This window comes from Acytostelium subglobosum, assembly GCF_000787575.1.
Source record: "Acytostelium subglobosum LB1 DNA, scaffold: scaffold3, whole genome shotgun sequence".
In the NCBI taxonomy this organism is placed as follows: domain Eukaryota; phylum Evosea; class Eumycetozoa; order Acytosteliales; family Acytosteliaceae; genus Acytostelium; species Acytostelium subglobosum.
In genome coordinates this window covers 240555-256744 of record NW_012236529.1, presented here as the reverse complement: position 1 = coordinate 256744, position 16190 = coordinate 240555, and the positions used below count along the sequence as shown (strand labels likewise).

Genomic DNA, 16190 nt, shown 5'->3' with positions numbered 1-16190 from the left:
GGGGCAGCTGGAGCTGGGCTAGCTGAGGCTGGAGTGGCAGCTGGAGCTGGGCTAGCAGATGCTGGTGTTGCAACTGGTGCTGGACTRGMAGATGCTGGTGTGGCAGCTGGCGCCGGGCTAGCTGAGGCTGGAGTGGCAGCTGGAGCTGGGCTAGCTGAGGCTGGAGTGGCAGCTGGCGCTGGACTGGCAGATGCTGGAGTGGCAGCTGGCGCTGGGCTAGCTGAGGCTGGAGTGGCAGCTGGCGCTGGGCTAGCTGAGGCTGGTGTTGCAGCTGGAGCTGGGCTAGCTGAGGCTGGAGTGGCAGCTGGCGCTGGACTTGCAGATGCTGGTGTGGCAGCTGGCGCTGGGCTAGCAGATGCTGGTGCTGCAGCTGGAGCTGGGCTAGCAGATGATGGAGTTGCTACTGGTGCTGAGGGAGTTGATGATGCTGGTGTGGCTGCTGGTGCTGTTGGGCTCGATGAGGTTGTTGTTGGTGTAGGCGGGGTGGCTACTGGAGCTGATGATCCAGTTGTGGAGGCAGAAGGGACAGTGGAACCTGTGGCTGGGGCCGAAGCACCTGATGTTGTAGAGGTAGCGGGTGCTGACGAGCCAGAGGTGGTGGTCACTGGAGTCGGAACTGCCGAGCCAGCGATCGTGGTTGTTACTGGTGTGGTAATTGTGAAAGAGGGAGTGGTGGATGCTGCCGATGTCGTTGTGGACGGAGCTGCTGCGGATCCACTTGTGGAGGAGGCAGGGGTTGGTGCACTTGAACCTGAGGTTGTGGTTGTGGCAGCTGGGGCCGAGGATCCAGTTGTTGTCGTGGTTGCTGGGGCAGCAGGTGCTGATGAGCCTGTGGTAGTGGTAGCAGCGGGGGCAACAGATCCACTTGTTGTTGTTGTGGATGGGACTGCTGGAGCAGCTGATCCAGTCGTGGTAGTGGTGGGGGCTGGTGCTGCAGCGGAGCCTGTTGTAGTCGTGGTGGCAGCGGGGGCAGCTGATCCAGTTGTCGTTATGACGGGAGCTGAGGAGGCAGTGGTAGTGGTAGCAGCGGGGGCAGCTGATCCACTAGTTGTTGTTGTTGTGGATGGGGCTGCTGGAGTGGACGATCCACTAGTAGTGGTGGTGACTGCTGGGGCAGCTGATCCTGTCGTGGTCGTTGTGGAGGCTGGTGCAGCAGCCGAGCCAGTTGTGGTAGTGGTGGCGACGGGGGCCGATGAACCTGATGTTGTTGTCGTGGCGGCGGGAGCAGCTGATCCAGTGGTGGTTGTGGTGGCAGCTGGAGCTGACGAACCAGTTGTGGTAGTTGTGGCGGGAGAAGCTTCTGATCCCGTCGTGGTGGTTGTGGCGGCAGGAACAGCTGATCCACCGGATATTGTTGCAGATGGAGCTGATGTTGTGCTGGCGGCTGGCATTGATGATCCTGATGTGGTGGTGGTGGCAGCCGGGGCAGATGAGCCAGTGGTTGTAGTTGTAGCAACAGGGGCAGAAGAACCTGTAGAGGTGGCTGGGGCTACGGATCCACTAGTTGTTGTAGTAGATGCGGCGGAGGTCGCTGCTGGTGAGGCTGATCCAGTCGTTGTCGTGGTGGCAACAGGTGCAGCGGAGCCAGATGTTGTCGTAGTGGCAGCGGGGGCACTTGATCCGGTGGTTGTCGTGGTGGCAGCAGGAGCAGATGATCCAGTAGTGGTAGTTGTGGCAGCAGGTGCAGCTGATCCCGTAGTTGTCGTGGTGGCAGCAGGTGCTGACGATCCGGTCGTGGTGGTTGTGGCAACTGGTGCCGCAGATCCGGTAGTGGTCGTGGTGGCGGCTGGCACAGATGATCCTGATGTGGTAGTGGTTGCAACTGGAGCCGATGAACCGGTCGTGGTGGTTGTGGCAACTGGTGCTGATGAACCTGTAGTGGTCGTGGTAGCTATGGGTGCAGCTGATCCACTGGTTGTCGTGGTGGCAACTGGAGCCGATGAACCGGTGGTGGTTATGGCAACTGGTGCTGATGAACCCGAAGTTGTCGTGGCAGCTGGTGCGGCTGAGCCAGTTGTGGTGGTGGCTACGGGAGCAGCTGAGCCAGTAGTTGTCGTGGTGGCAGGTGCGGCTGAGCCAGTGGTTGTTGTGGTAGCAACTGGCGCTGACGATCCAGAGATTGTCGTAGTGGCAGCAGGTGCTGATGAACCAGTAGTTGTCGTGGTGGCAGCTGGTGCCGCTGATCCGGTAGTGGTGGTAGTGGCAGCAGGTGCAGATGATCCAGTGGTGGTAGTAGTGGCTACGGGAACAGCTGATCCGGTAGTTGTCGTGGTGGCAGCGGGTGCTGATGATCCACTAGTGGTTGTGGTGATAGCTGGAGCAGCTGATCCACCGGATATTGTTGCTGACGGAGCTGATGTTGTGCTGGCGGCTGGTGCTGTTGATCCACTGGTTGTGGCGGCTGGAGCTACAGAACCACTTGTAGTTGTGGTTGTGGCAGCAACAGGTGCAGATGAGCCAGTTGTGGAAGTGGTTGAGGCAGGGGCAGCGGAGCCAGATGTCGTGGTAGTGGCAGCGGGGGCTGATGAACCTGTTGTGGTAGTGGTGGCGGCAGGAGCTGTTGATCCAGTTGTTGTGGTGGTGGCAGCGGGTGAAGCTGATCCACCGGATATTGTTGCTGATGGAGCCGACGTTGTACTGGCGGCTGGCATTGATGATCCTGTGGTAGTAGTCGTGGCAGCGGGTGCAGCTGATCCAGTGGTTGTCGTGGTGGCAGCAGGTGCAGATGAACCAGTAGTGGTAGTAGTAGCTACTGGAGCAGCTGATCCGGTTGTCGTTGTGGTGGCAGCAGGAGCTGATGATCCACTAGTGGTCGTAGTTGCAGCTGGAGCAGATGAGCCTGATGTGGTAGTGGTGGCAACTGGTGCTGTTGATCCTGTAGTGGTCGTTGTAGCTATGGGTGCAGCTGATCCACTGGTTGTCGTGGTGGTAGCGGGTGCTGAAGATCCTGTTGAAGTAGTTGTAACAGCTGGTGCAGCTGATCCACTAGTGGTTGTGGTGGCTACTGGAGCTGATGATCCGGTAGTTGTCGTAGTGGCAACTGGTGTAGATGAACCAGTAGTGGTAGTAGTAGCTACTGGAGCAGCTGATCCGGTCGTTGTCGTGGTGGCGGCAGGAGCAGCTGATCCACCTGATATTGTTGCTGATGGAGCCGACGTTGTGCTGGCAGCTGGTACAGACGATCCTGTTGTGGTAGTGGTGGCAACTGGTGCAGCTGATCCGGTTGTTGTTGTAGTGGCAGCGGGTGCTGATGAACCTGTGGTGGTAGTTGTGGTAATTGCTGGGGCGGAAGATCCCGACGTTGTCGTGGTGGCTGCAGGTGCCGATGAACCAGATGTAGTTGTGGTGGTTGCGGGGATCGATGATCCACTAGTAGTGGTGGTTGCTGATGGAGCAGATGCGCCCGTTGTGGTAGTTGTGGCAGCTGGAGAAGATGAACCAGATGTTGCCGAGGTGGCAGCGGGGGCTGGTGATCCTGTCGTTGTGGTGGTTGCAGCTGGAGCTGATGATCCTGTCGTGGTAGTGGTGGCGGCAGGAGCTGCCGATCCAGTTGTAGTTGTTGTGGCCGCTGGTGCTGATGATCCGGTCGTGGTTGTGGCAACTGGTACAGCTGATCCTGTAGTCGTTGTGGTGGCAGCAGGTGCTGATGATCCACTAGTGGTAGTTGTGGCAGGAGCTGCTGATCCAGTTGTTGTAGTCGTGGCAGCGGGTGCTGATGATCCGGTCGTGGTAGTGGCAGCGGGTGCAGCTGATCCTGTAGTCGTTGTGGTGGCAACCGGAGCTGATGATCCTGTCGTGGTAGTGGTGGCGGCAGGAGCTGATGATCCAGTGGTAGTAGTCGTGGCAGCAGGTGCTGATGATCCGGTCGTGGTGGTTGTGGCAACTGGTGCAGCTGATCCTGTAGTCGTAGTGGTGGCAGCAGGTGCTGATGATCCCGTTGTGGTTGTTGTGGCGGCAGGTGCAGCTGATCCAGAAGTCGTTGTGGTGGCAGCAGGTGCTGATGATCTAGAAGTCGTTGTTGTGGTGGCAACTGGGGCCGAAGAACCAGATGTTGTGGTGGTAGCAGCTGGTGCTGAAGAGCCCGTTGTGGTCGTAGTTGCAGCTGGTGCTGATGATCCACTAGTTGTAGAGGTTGTGGCAACTGGGGCGGAAGAACCAGATGTTGTCGTGGTGGCAGCTGGTGCAGCTGATCCAGTTGTGGTAGTTGTTGCAGCTGGGGCTGGTGAACCTGTGGTGGTAGTGGTTGCCGCGGGTGCTGATGATCCACTTGTGGTCGTAGTGGCAACYTGGGGCGGAAGATCCAGATGTTGTAGTGGTGGCAGCGGGGGCAGCTGATCTAGTTGTGGTGGTTGTGGCAGCTGGTGCTGATGATCCGCTGGTAGTAGTGGTGGTGGCTGCTGGTGCAATAGAACCAGAGGTTGTTGTGGTTGCTGCTGGTGCGGCCGATCCACTGGTGGTAGTAGCAACAGGAGCTGATGAACCAGAGGTTGAAGTTGTGGCAGCTGGTGAAGCTGATCCAGTAGTCATTGTGGCGGGTGGGGCAGCGGGTGCAGAGGAGCCAGTGGTAGTAGTTGTAGCCGCGGGGACAGATGAGCCACTAGTTGTCGTGGTGGCAGCTGGTGCAGCGGAGCCAGATGTCGTGGTTACAGCTGGAACTGCTGATCCACTAGTTGTCGTGGTGATAGCCGGTGTAGCTGATCCAGTAGAGGTAGTTGTGGCAGCTGGTGCTGCTGATCCACTAGTGGTAGTTGTGGCAGCTGGAGCTATTGAACCTGTGGTGGTAGTTGTTGCAGCGGGTGCAGATGAACCTGTGGTTGTTGTTGTGGCAGCGGGTGCAGCGGAGCCAGATGTGGTCGTGGTGGAAGCTGGTGCGACGGAGCCGGATGTGGTTGTGGTGGCAGCTGGTGCCGCTGATCCAGTAGTGGTAGTTGTGGCAGCTGGTGCTGATGAACCTGTGGTGGTGGTAGTTGCAGCGGGTGCTGATGATCCACTAGTTGTCGTCGTGGCAGCTGGTGCGACGGAGCCAGATGTGGTTGTGGTGGCAGCTGGTGCCGCTGATCCAGTAGTGGTAGTTGTGGCCGCAGGTGCTGTTGATCCAGTTGTAGTCGTTGTGGCAGCTGGTGCAGATGAACCTGTGGTTGTTGTTGTGGCAGCGGGTGCAGCGGAGCCAGATGTGGTAGTTGTTGCTGCGGGTGCCGCTGATCCAGTTGTGGTAGTTGTGGCTGCAGGTGCTGATGATCCAGTTGTCGTTGGGGCAGCTGGTGCAGCGGAGCCAGACGTGGTCGTTGTGGCAGCTGATCCAGTAGTGGTAGTAGTTGCAGCGGGTGCTGATGATCCAGTTGAGGTAGTTGTGGCCGCAGGTGCTGATGATCCACTAGTTGTCGTCGTGGCAGCTGGTGCAGCGGAGCCAGATGTGGTTGTAGTGGCAGCTGGAGCGGCTGATCCACTAGTGGTAGTTGTGGCTGCAGGTGCTGATGAACCAGTTGTTGTCGTTGTGGCAGCTGGTGCCGCGGAACCAGATGTGGTCGTGGTGGCAGCTGATCCAGTAGTGGTAGTTGTTGCTGCGGGTGCTGATGATCCAGTTGTAGTCGTTGTGGCAGCTGGTGCAGATGAACCTGTGGTTGTTGTTGTGGCAGCGGGTGCAGCGGAGCCAGTAGTTGTTGTGGTGGCAGCTGGTGCAGCGGAGCCAGATGTGGTTGTGGTGGCAGCGGGTACCGCTGATCCAGTAGTGGTAGTTGTGGCAGCTGGTGCAGCGGAGCCAGATGTGGTTGTGGATGCAGCTGATCCAGTAGTGGTAGTTGTTGCTGCGGGTGCTGACGATCCACTAGTGGTGGCAGGGATAGACGATCCAGAAGATGTTGTCGAGGTAGCTGATAGTGACGTCAATGTTTGAATATTATGTTAGTGAATGAATGAATGAGAGGTGTTCAATGATAACATACAAGTTGTTGATGATGAATTTGGATCCTTGTCCTTCTTATCCTCCTTGTCCTTCTTGCCCTTGTCCTCCTTGTCCTTCTTTGCTTTGTCCTCCTTGTCCTTCTTGTCCTTGTTTTCCTTATCCTTCTTTGCCTTGTCCTCCTTATCCTTCTTCTTGTCATCGTCATCTTGAGCGAGCTCGGAAGGAGTGTTAAAGGATGGTGATGGCTCCATGCTAGCGACAGTGGATGCGGGCGTGGCAGCATGTGGGGCAAGGATATCGGTGGAGCTCCATGATTGACATTTGCTGTCCTGAGAGACAACGGTGGCCAGCGAACCAGTGTCCGGATAACGGTAGGTATTACCATGGCTATCGACAAACGTGAAGACGTACAGCTGGCACTCGGTAAATGAGGTGCCGGCATTGAATGAGTAGGTGCCAAGGGCGTCCTCACCAAGGTCGCGCATCAAGGAGTACGACATCATAACGTTGGTGACGCCTGGTTGCTGGATGTGGATGGACGCGGCAACCTGTCCGTCGCCCTTCCAGTTGGCCATGTAGATCAGGTTGGGTTGGGCAAAGGTATGCGAGCCTCCGTAGATGGGCGACATCTGTGGCGCACAGACGGCGCCGGTAAAGTCCTGTGTCCAGTAGTGACGGAAGTCCGACTTGGGGCTGTAGGAGTAGCCGACGCCTACAGCGTGGAAGTTGGCGCTCAGCATGTTGGCGCGATCCTGAATCTGCCCAAAGGGCGAGGCATCCGGCTCACAAGGCGGGCTGAAGCGCTCACAGAGCAACAGCATATTCACTTGTATACCAGACGAGATACCACCGGCGATCACCTCGCTAAAGATGCCGCCCATGCAGTCGGGTGTTATAAGCTTCTGGATGCGCTCTGCCCATGACGTGCCGTTGCAGTCGTCCATGCGGAGACAGTTGTTGTCGGCCATATCAATTGAGTGGGCGCGTGCCGCCAAGCTGTTGACATTACTCATATATACAGGGTCCACAGCAGGGAAGCGTACGGCGTCCAAAAAGCCGTCAGACATAAACTTTGGGAAATACTTATTTACAAACTCGCGAGGGGCTAAGTGTGAGAGAGGAAAACTCGAGTTAGTTTGCTTGCTTGAGTTTGAGTTTGAGTGTGTGTGAGTGGTGTGGTGAGCCGGAATGATTCCTGACTCACTCTGATTGATTGATTGAATGAATGAATGAATGAATTTGACTTACCCATTCTGATTGCGTTCAAAATTACATGACCTTCTCTTTCGTTCCAGGTTGGGTTACCAAACTGATCAGACTCTCCATACTGCATGGAGGGTGTTGGCATGTGGCCTAAGGCCAGCAAGAGGACCAACAATAAAGGTAACACATTCATCTTATATTTTATACTTTGTTGTTGTGGTCAAGTATAATTGTTTGTTGGTTGATTGGAGATTGTGATGATGATAGAATGTTGGATGGTTGATGAATGTCTATTTGTTGTTGGTTGTTGTGTTGGATTAGAGATATATAAATGATTGAGTTTGTGGCGAGATGCGGGACTGACTGGACTGGACTGGACTGGACTCGCCTGGATGGTTGGTTGGATGTTGGTTGGATGTTGGTTGGATTGAGGTGGGTGGGTGGTATGCGTATGTGTGTGTGTGTCGGCTGGACGCGGAAGTGTGGAGGTAAGTGACCTTCGCTAGACGAGGACAACCTATATTAAGTTGATTGGATGGTCCACAATCAATTATACATACACTTCCTTATTTATGTACCTCCTCCTTTTGATGGTTTATAATATATATATATTATATTATAATATGAAGTTGTTATGTTTGATTGATTGATCGATACTGATTATTTGTGTAGATGCTATTACATTACTATAATCCATTGGATATAATATAAATTAAACTATCCAAACAACGTTTGTTCGTTGAGCGGCCTGCAGTCAGACAGTCTGTCATTCAGTATCCTTGCCAAGAGCATCGTACAATGCATTGTTGTTGTTGTCCCTCGTGTGGTGTGGGGGAGGGATGGAGAATGGATGGATGGACAAAGTCCGAAACACGGATAGTGAGAATGGTGCGCGAGTGCCTCTGTGATCAGATGTAACTAGCATCATCACCAAAGTAGGAGGAGGTGGAGGACATCTATCTTGAGCGTCATTCATTCATTCAGTCTGACACACTATTGGTTCACTTAAAGTTGAATTGCGATATTGATTGATTGATTGATTGATTGACAGTCAAGCCAAGCCAGAGTTGATGGATGCATCCATCCACCTACCTTCTATCTAGTGAACTGTCGCGACCATCATCGACACGCACGGTTCCAGATACTCCGGCCGGCCATCCCATCATCACCATCAGCAATGTGTGTGTGTGTGCGAACTAACAAGATAGATAGTATGTACATCAATCAAATCGATTCACTTAAGCCATAATCATGGCACTCGATGACAATAAGTGTGATTGAATGTGAATGGATGGTGTGAGTGTGTTAGTGATTGATTGATTGTTGTATATCTTATACTGTTGCTTATGTAGCCAATTGATTGCTTGGAAGCTGTTGCAGGTGACATCAGCGTTCATACATCCCCTCCCTCACTCCATCCATTTAACATGATTCAACTAATAACTACATTTGTTTGTTTGTTTGTCCATTATTGACGTCATCTACACATTATCTTAATATTATTGATGTTCGGGTACATATGTGTCAGTGTGTGCGTGTGTTAACATGTCATGTGTCAAGTTGTGTCAAGTTAGTATCTGTATCTGTGTGTGATTGTATGTGTTGTGTGTGTTTGATTGATCAAATGCCTAAAAAGGGAAACTTGTTTGATCAACAGTGTGATGTGGTGTGGGGTTGTCAACATGAATCCAAGATGAACAAGTACAAGCTAGTAATAATAATAATCATAATAAGTAGTTAACATACTTTGTAATCAAGTTTAAAGATTCAGTATTATTACCTCTAATTACAATAATAATAATAATTTATTATTACAACATATAAAGATAAAAGATAAGATTGATTTGAATATTTTATCAATCAATTATATGATTAGGACTTGTTATCACCAGATGATGGAATTGAATTATGATATATATATAGATTGGTTTTATTTAATATGATGAATATGATTGATGGATGGAAGAGATGGAGTGATGGAAGTGAGGGGATTGGATTGGATATGTGGAACAAGTTGTGGATCCTTAGTTTTAGGCAGTGATCGTGTTCAATTTGTTGTAGAGGTCATTGGCCATCTTGGACTTTAGAGTACCAATGTGAGCCAGTGTGTTCTTAAGATAGGTGAGCTCAGTGTGTGCCGTGGCCGGTATGGACTTCTTGGCCATATTGTACAAGTTGAATATAAGTGATGCTGTCTTTGAGTTCAACTCGGCAACACTCAATGTAACATTGACAAGTTCCAAGCATACGTATACCATCTTCCTTTGAGTCTGTTGGTAGTATTGATTGATTGGGTTAGTGAGTGTGAGATGGAATGATTCCAGAATGATTGAATGACTTACAGATGGATCAATCTCATCCTTTAACAAGTTAAGCTCACTCAAGACATCCTTGATTAGGAGACCATATAGTTCGTTGAGTTCACTGATAAAGTCTGGATCGGCAGCAAAGAGATGATCGTTGGACTCGACCTTGTCAAAGTGGTAGGGCAGTGAATCTTGTGCCCATGTGGAACAGAGACCCATCAATTGAACCATGATCTTGGCCTTGCCAGTGGTACCCTTCTCCCATGGGTAGTCCTTGACGACCTTGTGCAGCGCCTTGACCAGGTAGAAGGGGCCCGACTCGGGATGGCCTGGCGCGACGACCAGCAGCGAGACAAAGTTGCTGAGGTACGACACAGTCCACTCCTCGGTGGAGCGCACCTGCTTGTACTCCATGATGGGCGGGATCTCCTGGACAAAGGTGATGGCCGCCTTGAGCAGCGCGTCGGCCTGCGACAGCGCCTGGTTCTGCAGGGCGATGGCCGCCGACACCATGTACAGGTTCATCTTCATAAAGACGTCGTTGATCGAGGGGATCGTGATGAAGCAGTAGGCAATGCACGCGCGGATGAATGCCGACGTCTTGGCGGTGTGCTTGCCCTTGACGAGGGCCAGCGTCTTTTGGCACAGCGCGACGACCGCGTACACCAGACGATTCTTGACGCCGTCAAAGTTGACAAAGGTCTGGCGGCAGTCGACGTAGAAGTTCAGCTGCTTCTCGACGTCCTTGCCAAAGTCAAACTTGTCGATGCAGACGTTGACCACGTTGGTGACCTGGCGCACCTCGTCCTGGAAGCTCAGACTGTTGAGCGAGTCGTGCAGCGCCTTGCCATAGACCAGGAACGTGTTGATGAGCACCGGGTCTGAGATAGTGCTGTTGGAGCTGGACAGTGCCTCGAGGGTCGAGCGACTGATCTGCTTCTGCGACTCGCCGTTGAACAGATCGAGCAGTGGCAGGAAGTTGGTGATGCCCACCAGCACGTTAAAGTCCTGCACATGTGTCAGGATCTTCAACACGATCGATTGCAAGTGTGACTGTAGGTTCTCGTATGCCTTGTCTGGTATGATGTGTCTAAGTATATCCTTCAAGAATGTATCTGTTTCTTTTATCTGTGATCGATCGATTGATTGGTTGAGTGAGGATCGAGGGTTAGGGTCGAGGGCGAGGGCGAGGGTTAGGTCGAGGGCGTTGAGGATGCCTTCATGACAATAACAATGATACTTACAGTACAATGAGTTAATACATATTCGATAAAGACCTCGGCCACCATGATGTAGTCTTTGAGTGATTCAAAGACAGAGACGACTTTCCAGACGTCGTTGAGGATGGTCAACACTTGGGTCTTGGGCGGGTGTCCCAGCACAAGGTTGACACCAAACGTGCTGTACAGTTGACACTTGGGATAGGAGAATGAGTCGGCCTCTTTGATAAAGTTGCTAAACATCGTGCTGTTGTTGCAGATGTAGTCGGGAGGGAATGACGAGATGATGTGGTTGAGCAGCAGCGAGTTCTTGGACTCGCGGAACACGGCCAGCACCTCCTCCAGCACCTCTTGCTTGCCGTTGTGGCTGAGACACTGCAGCAGCCACTCGAGACTGGGCGAGTACAGGCCCAGGTAGTCGGTCAGCGTGATCTTGTGTGCCTTGAGCGTCTGCTCCAGATACTTGGACTTCTCAAACAAACGCTGCGAGAAGACAAAGTCCTTGAGACCCTCGATAATAAAGGCCTTGTACTCTGGGACGAGGTCGTGTGCGCGACGGGCCAGGTAGGCGCGCAGGTAGTTGGCCACGAGCGGGTTGCCCACACCGCGAATCTGCTGGTTGAGGCGGTCGACAACCTCGCGTGGCACTGTGTTGTGGTCGCCCTGGATGAACTCGTAGCAGCGCAAGATGGCAATCTCGATGTAGAGACGGGGCAACAGCTCACGGATCGAGGCGATCTTGTAGAACCAGTTCCTGCACGTCTCCTTGGCCTGCTCAATGTGCAGCTGCTCGTTCCTCTTTGACGGGTCCTTGTCCAAGCTCTGCTTCAAGCGGCTCTTTATCCTGTCGTACACCATGTTTCCAAAGATGTCCAGTATCTCTGACGCAATGACCCACTTGCTCGGGTAGAACTTGATTAATGATGTGTTGGACAATAGCTTGGCAGTCTGTTTGTTCGTGGCGAGGGTATGTGAGTATGATTGAATGAATGAGCGTGCTCACGTGACTAGTCGCGGTCACTTGACACATACCTGGATGGCAATCTTGAGCGAACGAACACGCTCCTCAGCTCTCCATGCCTTGAGTAACTCAGAGTGAAGTGTCTCGAGATCCATCAACACATCAGTCTGTGTAAGTTGAGTGGACTGCTTCTCCTCGCTGTCCTGATCCAACTCTTCCAAGATCTTATTCAAACGATTGAGTGATATCTTAACCTTGCCCGATGTGCCAGTCGACATGAATGACTAATGAATGGAATGAGGCGTCAGTAAGGTGATGTGCACGCCACACCCTCGCCAACTCAGTGTCTCGCGAGATACCTACGACTTGGATTGGATTGTGCTCGTCGTCTGTGTATTGCTGTAGGATGCCGGGCTTCATTGTGGCCCATGGGATGTAGGTATCGTCATGATACATCTGTTTCTGCTGATGTGATGACTTGATTGTGTTGAGACCTCCCATCGTGGCGATTGATGAGGCCAGAGGGTCGTTGACCTTTGTCTCATTAGCCACCTTTGAAAGTGGATCTACAAAGTCTGTCACCTGTTGTGGCTGCAATGGATTGACCACTGTTGTCTCGGCCTTTGCTGAACTGCTGCCATCTTCATTCTTCTTATCTGTTGAGTCGCCTGCTGTTGTTGATGCTGCTGCCGTCGTCAATGTTGCTGCACCTGCAATGAGTGGATGTCTCTCGACCTCGCGTCCAGTCAACTGCTTGGCTTCCTTATCATATTTTCTCGTTGCCAACACACTACATCCATATATTAGTTAGTTTGTTTCAAAAGGCTATGCTGTGTTGTGTTGTGTTGACACATACTATGGCGACACTGCTGCTGCCGCTGCTGGCGGAGACTGTTGTTGCTGTTGTTTCTCAGCCATTCACTCAATTATTCTTCGATCAATCAATCAATCAATAACTTGATGTGAGTGTGTTATATATAATAGTAGTGATATATATAATAAGAGTTATTACTTCTAAAGAGATTGAATGGACCTTGAGTCCAAAAAGAGGACCTCTGATCAAAAATCTGGTTTGTGATGTGTTAGTGAAAAAGCCTTGGAAAGGTATCTGGGGTCTAAAAAAAAGAAGTTCATATTTGGAAGGGTCAGCCTCAATACGTTCAGTCACTGAACCAATCAGTCAATCAATCATACATGTACAATATATAAATAATAGTATTACTTTATTCCAAGATATTGAAGAATGATCATGAATACAATCCTGATCTCTTGAATCTTAGAACGGCCCAAGATGCCAGACGGTATCCAAATATGATCACGATGAGGATACCAACATTGCGACCCATTGTACTGTCATCGTAGCCATATTGATCTAATACAGCTTGTCCATCAATCTTACACTCGGCGGCAAGTGTTGAATTGTACATGCAGAAGCAATCGTTGCCACATGTATAAGTTCGTTCGGCAAACTCATTGACCATCATACCTTCAAACACGTACTTTTGATAGTCCCAGAAATGGAACACATAATAGTAGAATGCGTTCAATGTTGTGGGAGGGACCATGAATCCACCAACAGACATCCATAGTCCATTGGCAAATGCTACGAGTGCCAGTGCGATCACAAAGTTGGGGAAGAGCGAGGAGAACAACACGACCATCGACTCGGCGGCGAGCAAGTCGAGGAAAATCCACATGATCCACGTGAAGAATGCTTGGGCGGTGGGCTGGAAGTTGGTGAGCCAATAGGAGATCACAGAGAATACGAGTGCGATGATGAACAGGTAGGGTATTCCAATCAAAAAGTTGGAGATTGTGAATGCGGTTGCGCCGTACAATCCATTGCTATGCTCTTTGACGTATTGGAGACGGTCCTCAAGGAATGCTGGCACATAGGCGACGGCCATGAACGACATGAATGCAGAGCCAAAGAAGATGGCGTTGATGAATGGTTGGATTGATGATTGAGTGGGCTGGAGACGCACCCACACAGTGCCCATCATCACCGCCAGACAAGTGTACATAGCAATACGCAGTCCATAAGCAATGACATCACGATAGCTCTTTAGGAAACTACGATGAAGCAGAGTCAGAGTGGTGCTGGCAAGACTTGGGCGATGGTCGGTCGAGTGTCCGGTGAGTCCTTGGTTGCCACTTTGCTCTCGTGTGGCTGTGATGGCATTGACGATGTCTGATGATTCAGTGGATGCGCTCCAGTGAGTTTGGAGATCAGATAGTCGTCTATCTGATATGTCCTTATCACGAGCAAAGTCTGTGTTGACCACCTCCAACAGGTACTCGGCTGGATTGACATGTATGGGGATGATCAAACCGGCACCATGGAAGTATGTTGGGATATTGGGCACGGGTCCAAAGTAATGTGTCCTGCCACCAGACAACAACAACAACTTGTCAAAGAGGTTGAAGGTGGATGATGATGGTTGATGGATCGATAGTATAACAATTAGATTGTTGTTACGTGCTACTGTGCGTAAGTAGTTGATCACCTCCCAACTGGCGGCAGAGTCCAGACCACTTGTTGGTTCATCCAAGAACAATATCTTTGGGCTTGTTATCAGTTGACTGGCCACACCAACACGACGCTTCTGGCCACCAGATATACCCTTCCTTATCGGTGTTCCAATGATTGTATCCGCTTGGTCCTTCAAACCAAATGATTGAAGTACACTCTCAACTCTCTCCTTCCTCTCTTTGACCGAGTAACTATGCGTAATGTTTGATTGAGTTAGTATGACAAGTCCATTCATTGGATTTGGCTATGGGACCAACATACCTGTTCGTGGAGAGTCTGGCGGAGAAGTCAATGGTCTCTTTGACAGTGAGTGAACCAATGAGGGCATCCTCTTGTTCAACAAAACATGTTATATCTCTAAACTCGGAGTTGGATATGTTTGATCCGTTGACAAGAACACTTCCAACTGAACCCTCGGTAGCACGTCTAGCCAGTACATTGAGCAAAGTAGTCTTGCCACAACCAGATGGACCCATTAATGCACATATCTCACCTATTAATAGTTTGATTGATTGTTAGATATATCTATCTATCAATCAATATTCTAACTTAATTGGTGTAACTTACCAGCACGTACAATACCATTGACATTATCAATGATTGTCTTTGGTTTCTTGAACTGACGATCCTTCACTGTTACAGATAGACCACTCCATGTTATGTTATGTACTACAGTGTTGTTCAAATGGACATCTGGTGCACCTCCAGTGATAACTCCATTATTATTTGTATTAATTATTTCTAAATGATGTTCGTTCATTATTTATATATCTCTATCTCTTTAAGCTACTGGAACCCACAACAACGAACTGTTCCTTTTATAAACCAGTTGCCCTGTCGTTCATTCATTCATTCATTCCAAACGGGTGAATGGATGTTTGTGTATATTACCCCACTGATGATGCAAGTGTACAATGCAGAAGGCCTTTAACGACGCTTATTTTTAAACGTACTTGCCCCAACCACCACGGAATACAACGAGTGATGGGGAGGTGCCCATCATTTTTTCAACGATTTGGTTCCAAATCGATATTCGTATCGGAATACACCGAATTGTGTGTTTATGCTACCTTTTGCCTCAAAGGTCAAGCCCTTAAGTATGATCGTAGTTGGTTAATCACGATCTGATCTGATGAATAACTTCAACATCTTTGTGAACTTCATTCAGATTAGTAATTCTTAAAGGAATCTGATCTTATTTAAATATATATCCATTCTCCATTATTCTATTATAATTTATATATAGATATAAGTATAACAAATATATGACAATCTTCAAGAATAAATATTGACCCAATGTATGATGATGATGAACATCCTCATATCTTGGAATTGTTTCTTGGAATAAACTAATTTGGATAAATGTATTACTTTATACAATCAAAGTTATTTAGGTAATACACATAATCTATTCAGACCAAATAGTTTTATACCTTTGAATATCTATTCCAAAGAATGGTATCATATTGATATGAATGAATACTCAAATGAGTTGTCATGAATTGTTAAATGGGTTGAACAAGACTTGGCAAACAACAACCCAAACTCAAACAAAGAATATCAATATCATTGGCAATGCTTCTACAACACTGTCCATCATAGTATAGAACTCCGAGCAATACGAACAAATGATACAGGTAACAAACAATCAATATCAATCAGTTTCGTACCTGGTTATCCTGATCACGACTTTGACCTTGAGTTCTTCCAAGAGGTGATTTGAATGAATGAGTCACCACTAGTTTGTTCATTCATTCATTCATTCATTCGACGACACACATAATAAAACATTATCTTTATCTCTATCTCTTACTTTATTTCTATTATCTCTATCTCCCTGTACTAAACATAATGGAAAACAAACAGCAACCGCAACAGCAAGAACATGAATACTTTGAGAAGCAGAGAAGGATGTTTTGTGGACAACATGCTATCAATAATCTAGTAAGACATAGTTTGATGATGATGATGACGCTCATCAGCATACCTGACACAATGATTGATTGAATTGAATTGAATGAATATATATGGGAGTAGTTACAACGCAAGGCAGTTCATACAAGTG

At 49.6% G+C, this 16190-nt stretch overlaps 3 protein-coding genes across 3 annotated transcripts; all 3 read right to left on the bottom strand.

Moving 5' to 3' along the window:
* Nucleotides 1-5907: 5907 nt before the first annotated feature.
* Nucleotides 5908-7313, bottom strand: SAMD00019534_015750 (hypothetical protein; the record flags this gene model as incomplete). The annotated part of the gene is made up of 2 exons (XM_012902166.1): nucleotides 5908-7013; nucleotides 7151-7313. Coding segments are annotated over 2 exons (1269 nt in total), but the record flags the coding sequence as incomplete, so codon positions are not given.
* Nucleotides 7314-9135: 1822 nt separating this feature from the next.
* SAMD00019534_015740 (hypothetical protein) lies at nucleotides 9136-12510 on the bottom strand (the record flags this gene model as incomplete). Its single annotated transcript, XM_012902165.1, has 6 exons — nucleotides 9136-9375; nucleotides 9448-10539; nucleotides 10656-11579; nucleotides 11664-11876; nucleotides 11956-12382; nucleotides 12449-12510. The coding sequence occupies 6 exons, from the start codon at nucleotides 12508-12510 to the stop codon at nucleotides 9136-9138; spliced, it is 2958 nt and encodes a 985-aa protein (XP_012757619.1).
* A 329-nt stretch (nucleotides 12511-12839) lies between these two features.
* SAMD00019534_015730 (hypothetical protein) lies at nucleotides 12840-14885 on the bottom strand (the record flags this gene model as incomplete). Its single annotated transcript, XM_012902164.1, has 3 exons — nucleotides 12840-14316; nucleotides 14387-14618; nucleotides 14693-14885. The coding sequence occupies 3 exons, from the start codon at nucleotides 14883-14885 to the stop codon at nucleotides 12840-12842; spliced, it is 1902 nt and encodes a 633-aa protein (XP_012757618.1).
* Between the last annotated feature and the right edge of the window lie 1305 nt (nucleotides 14886-16190).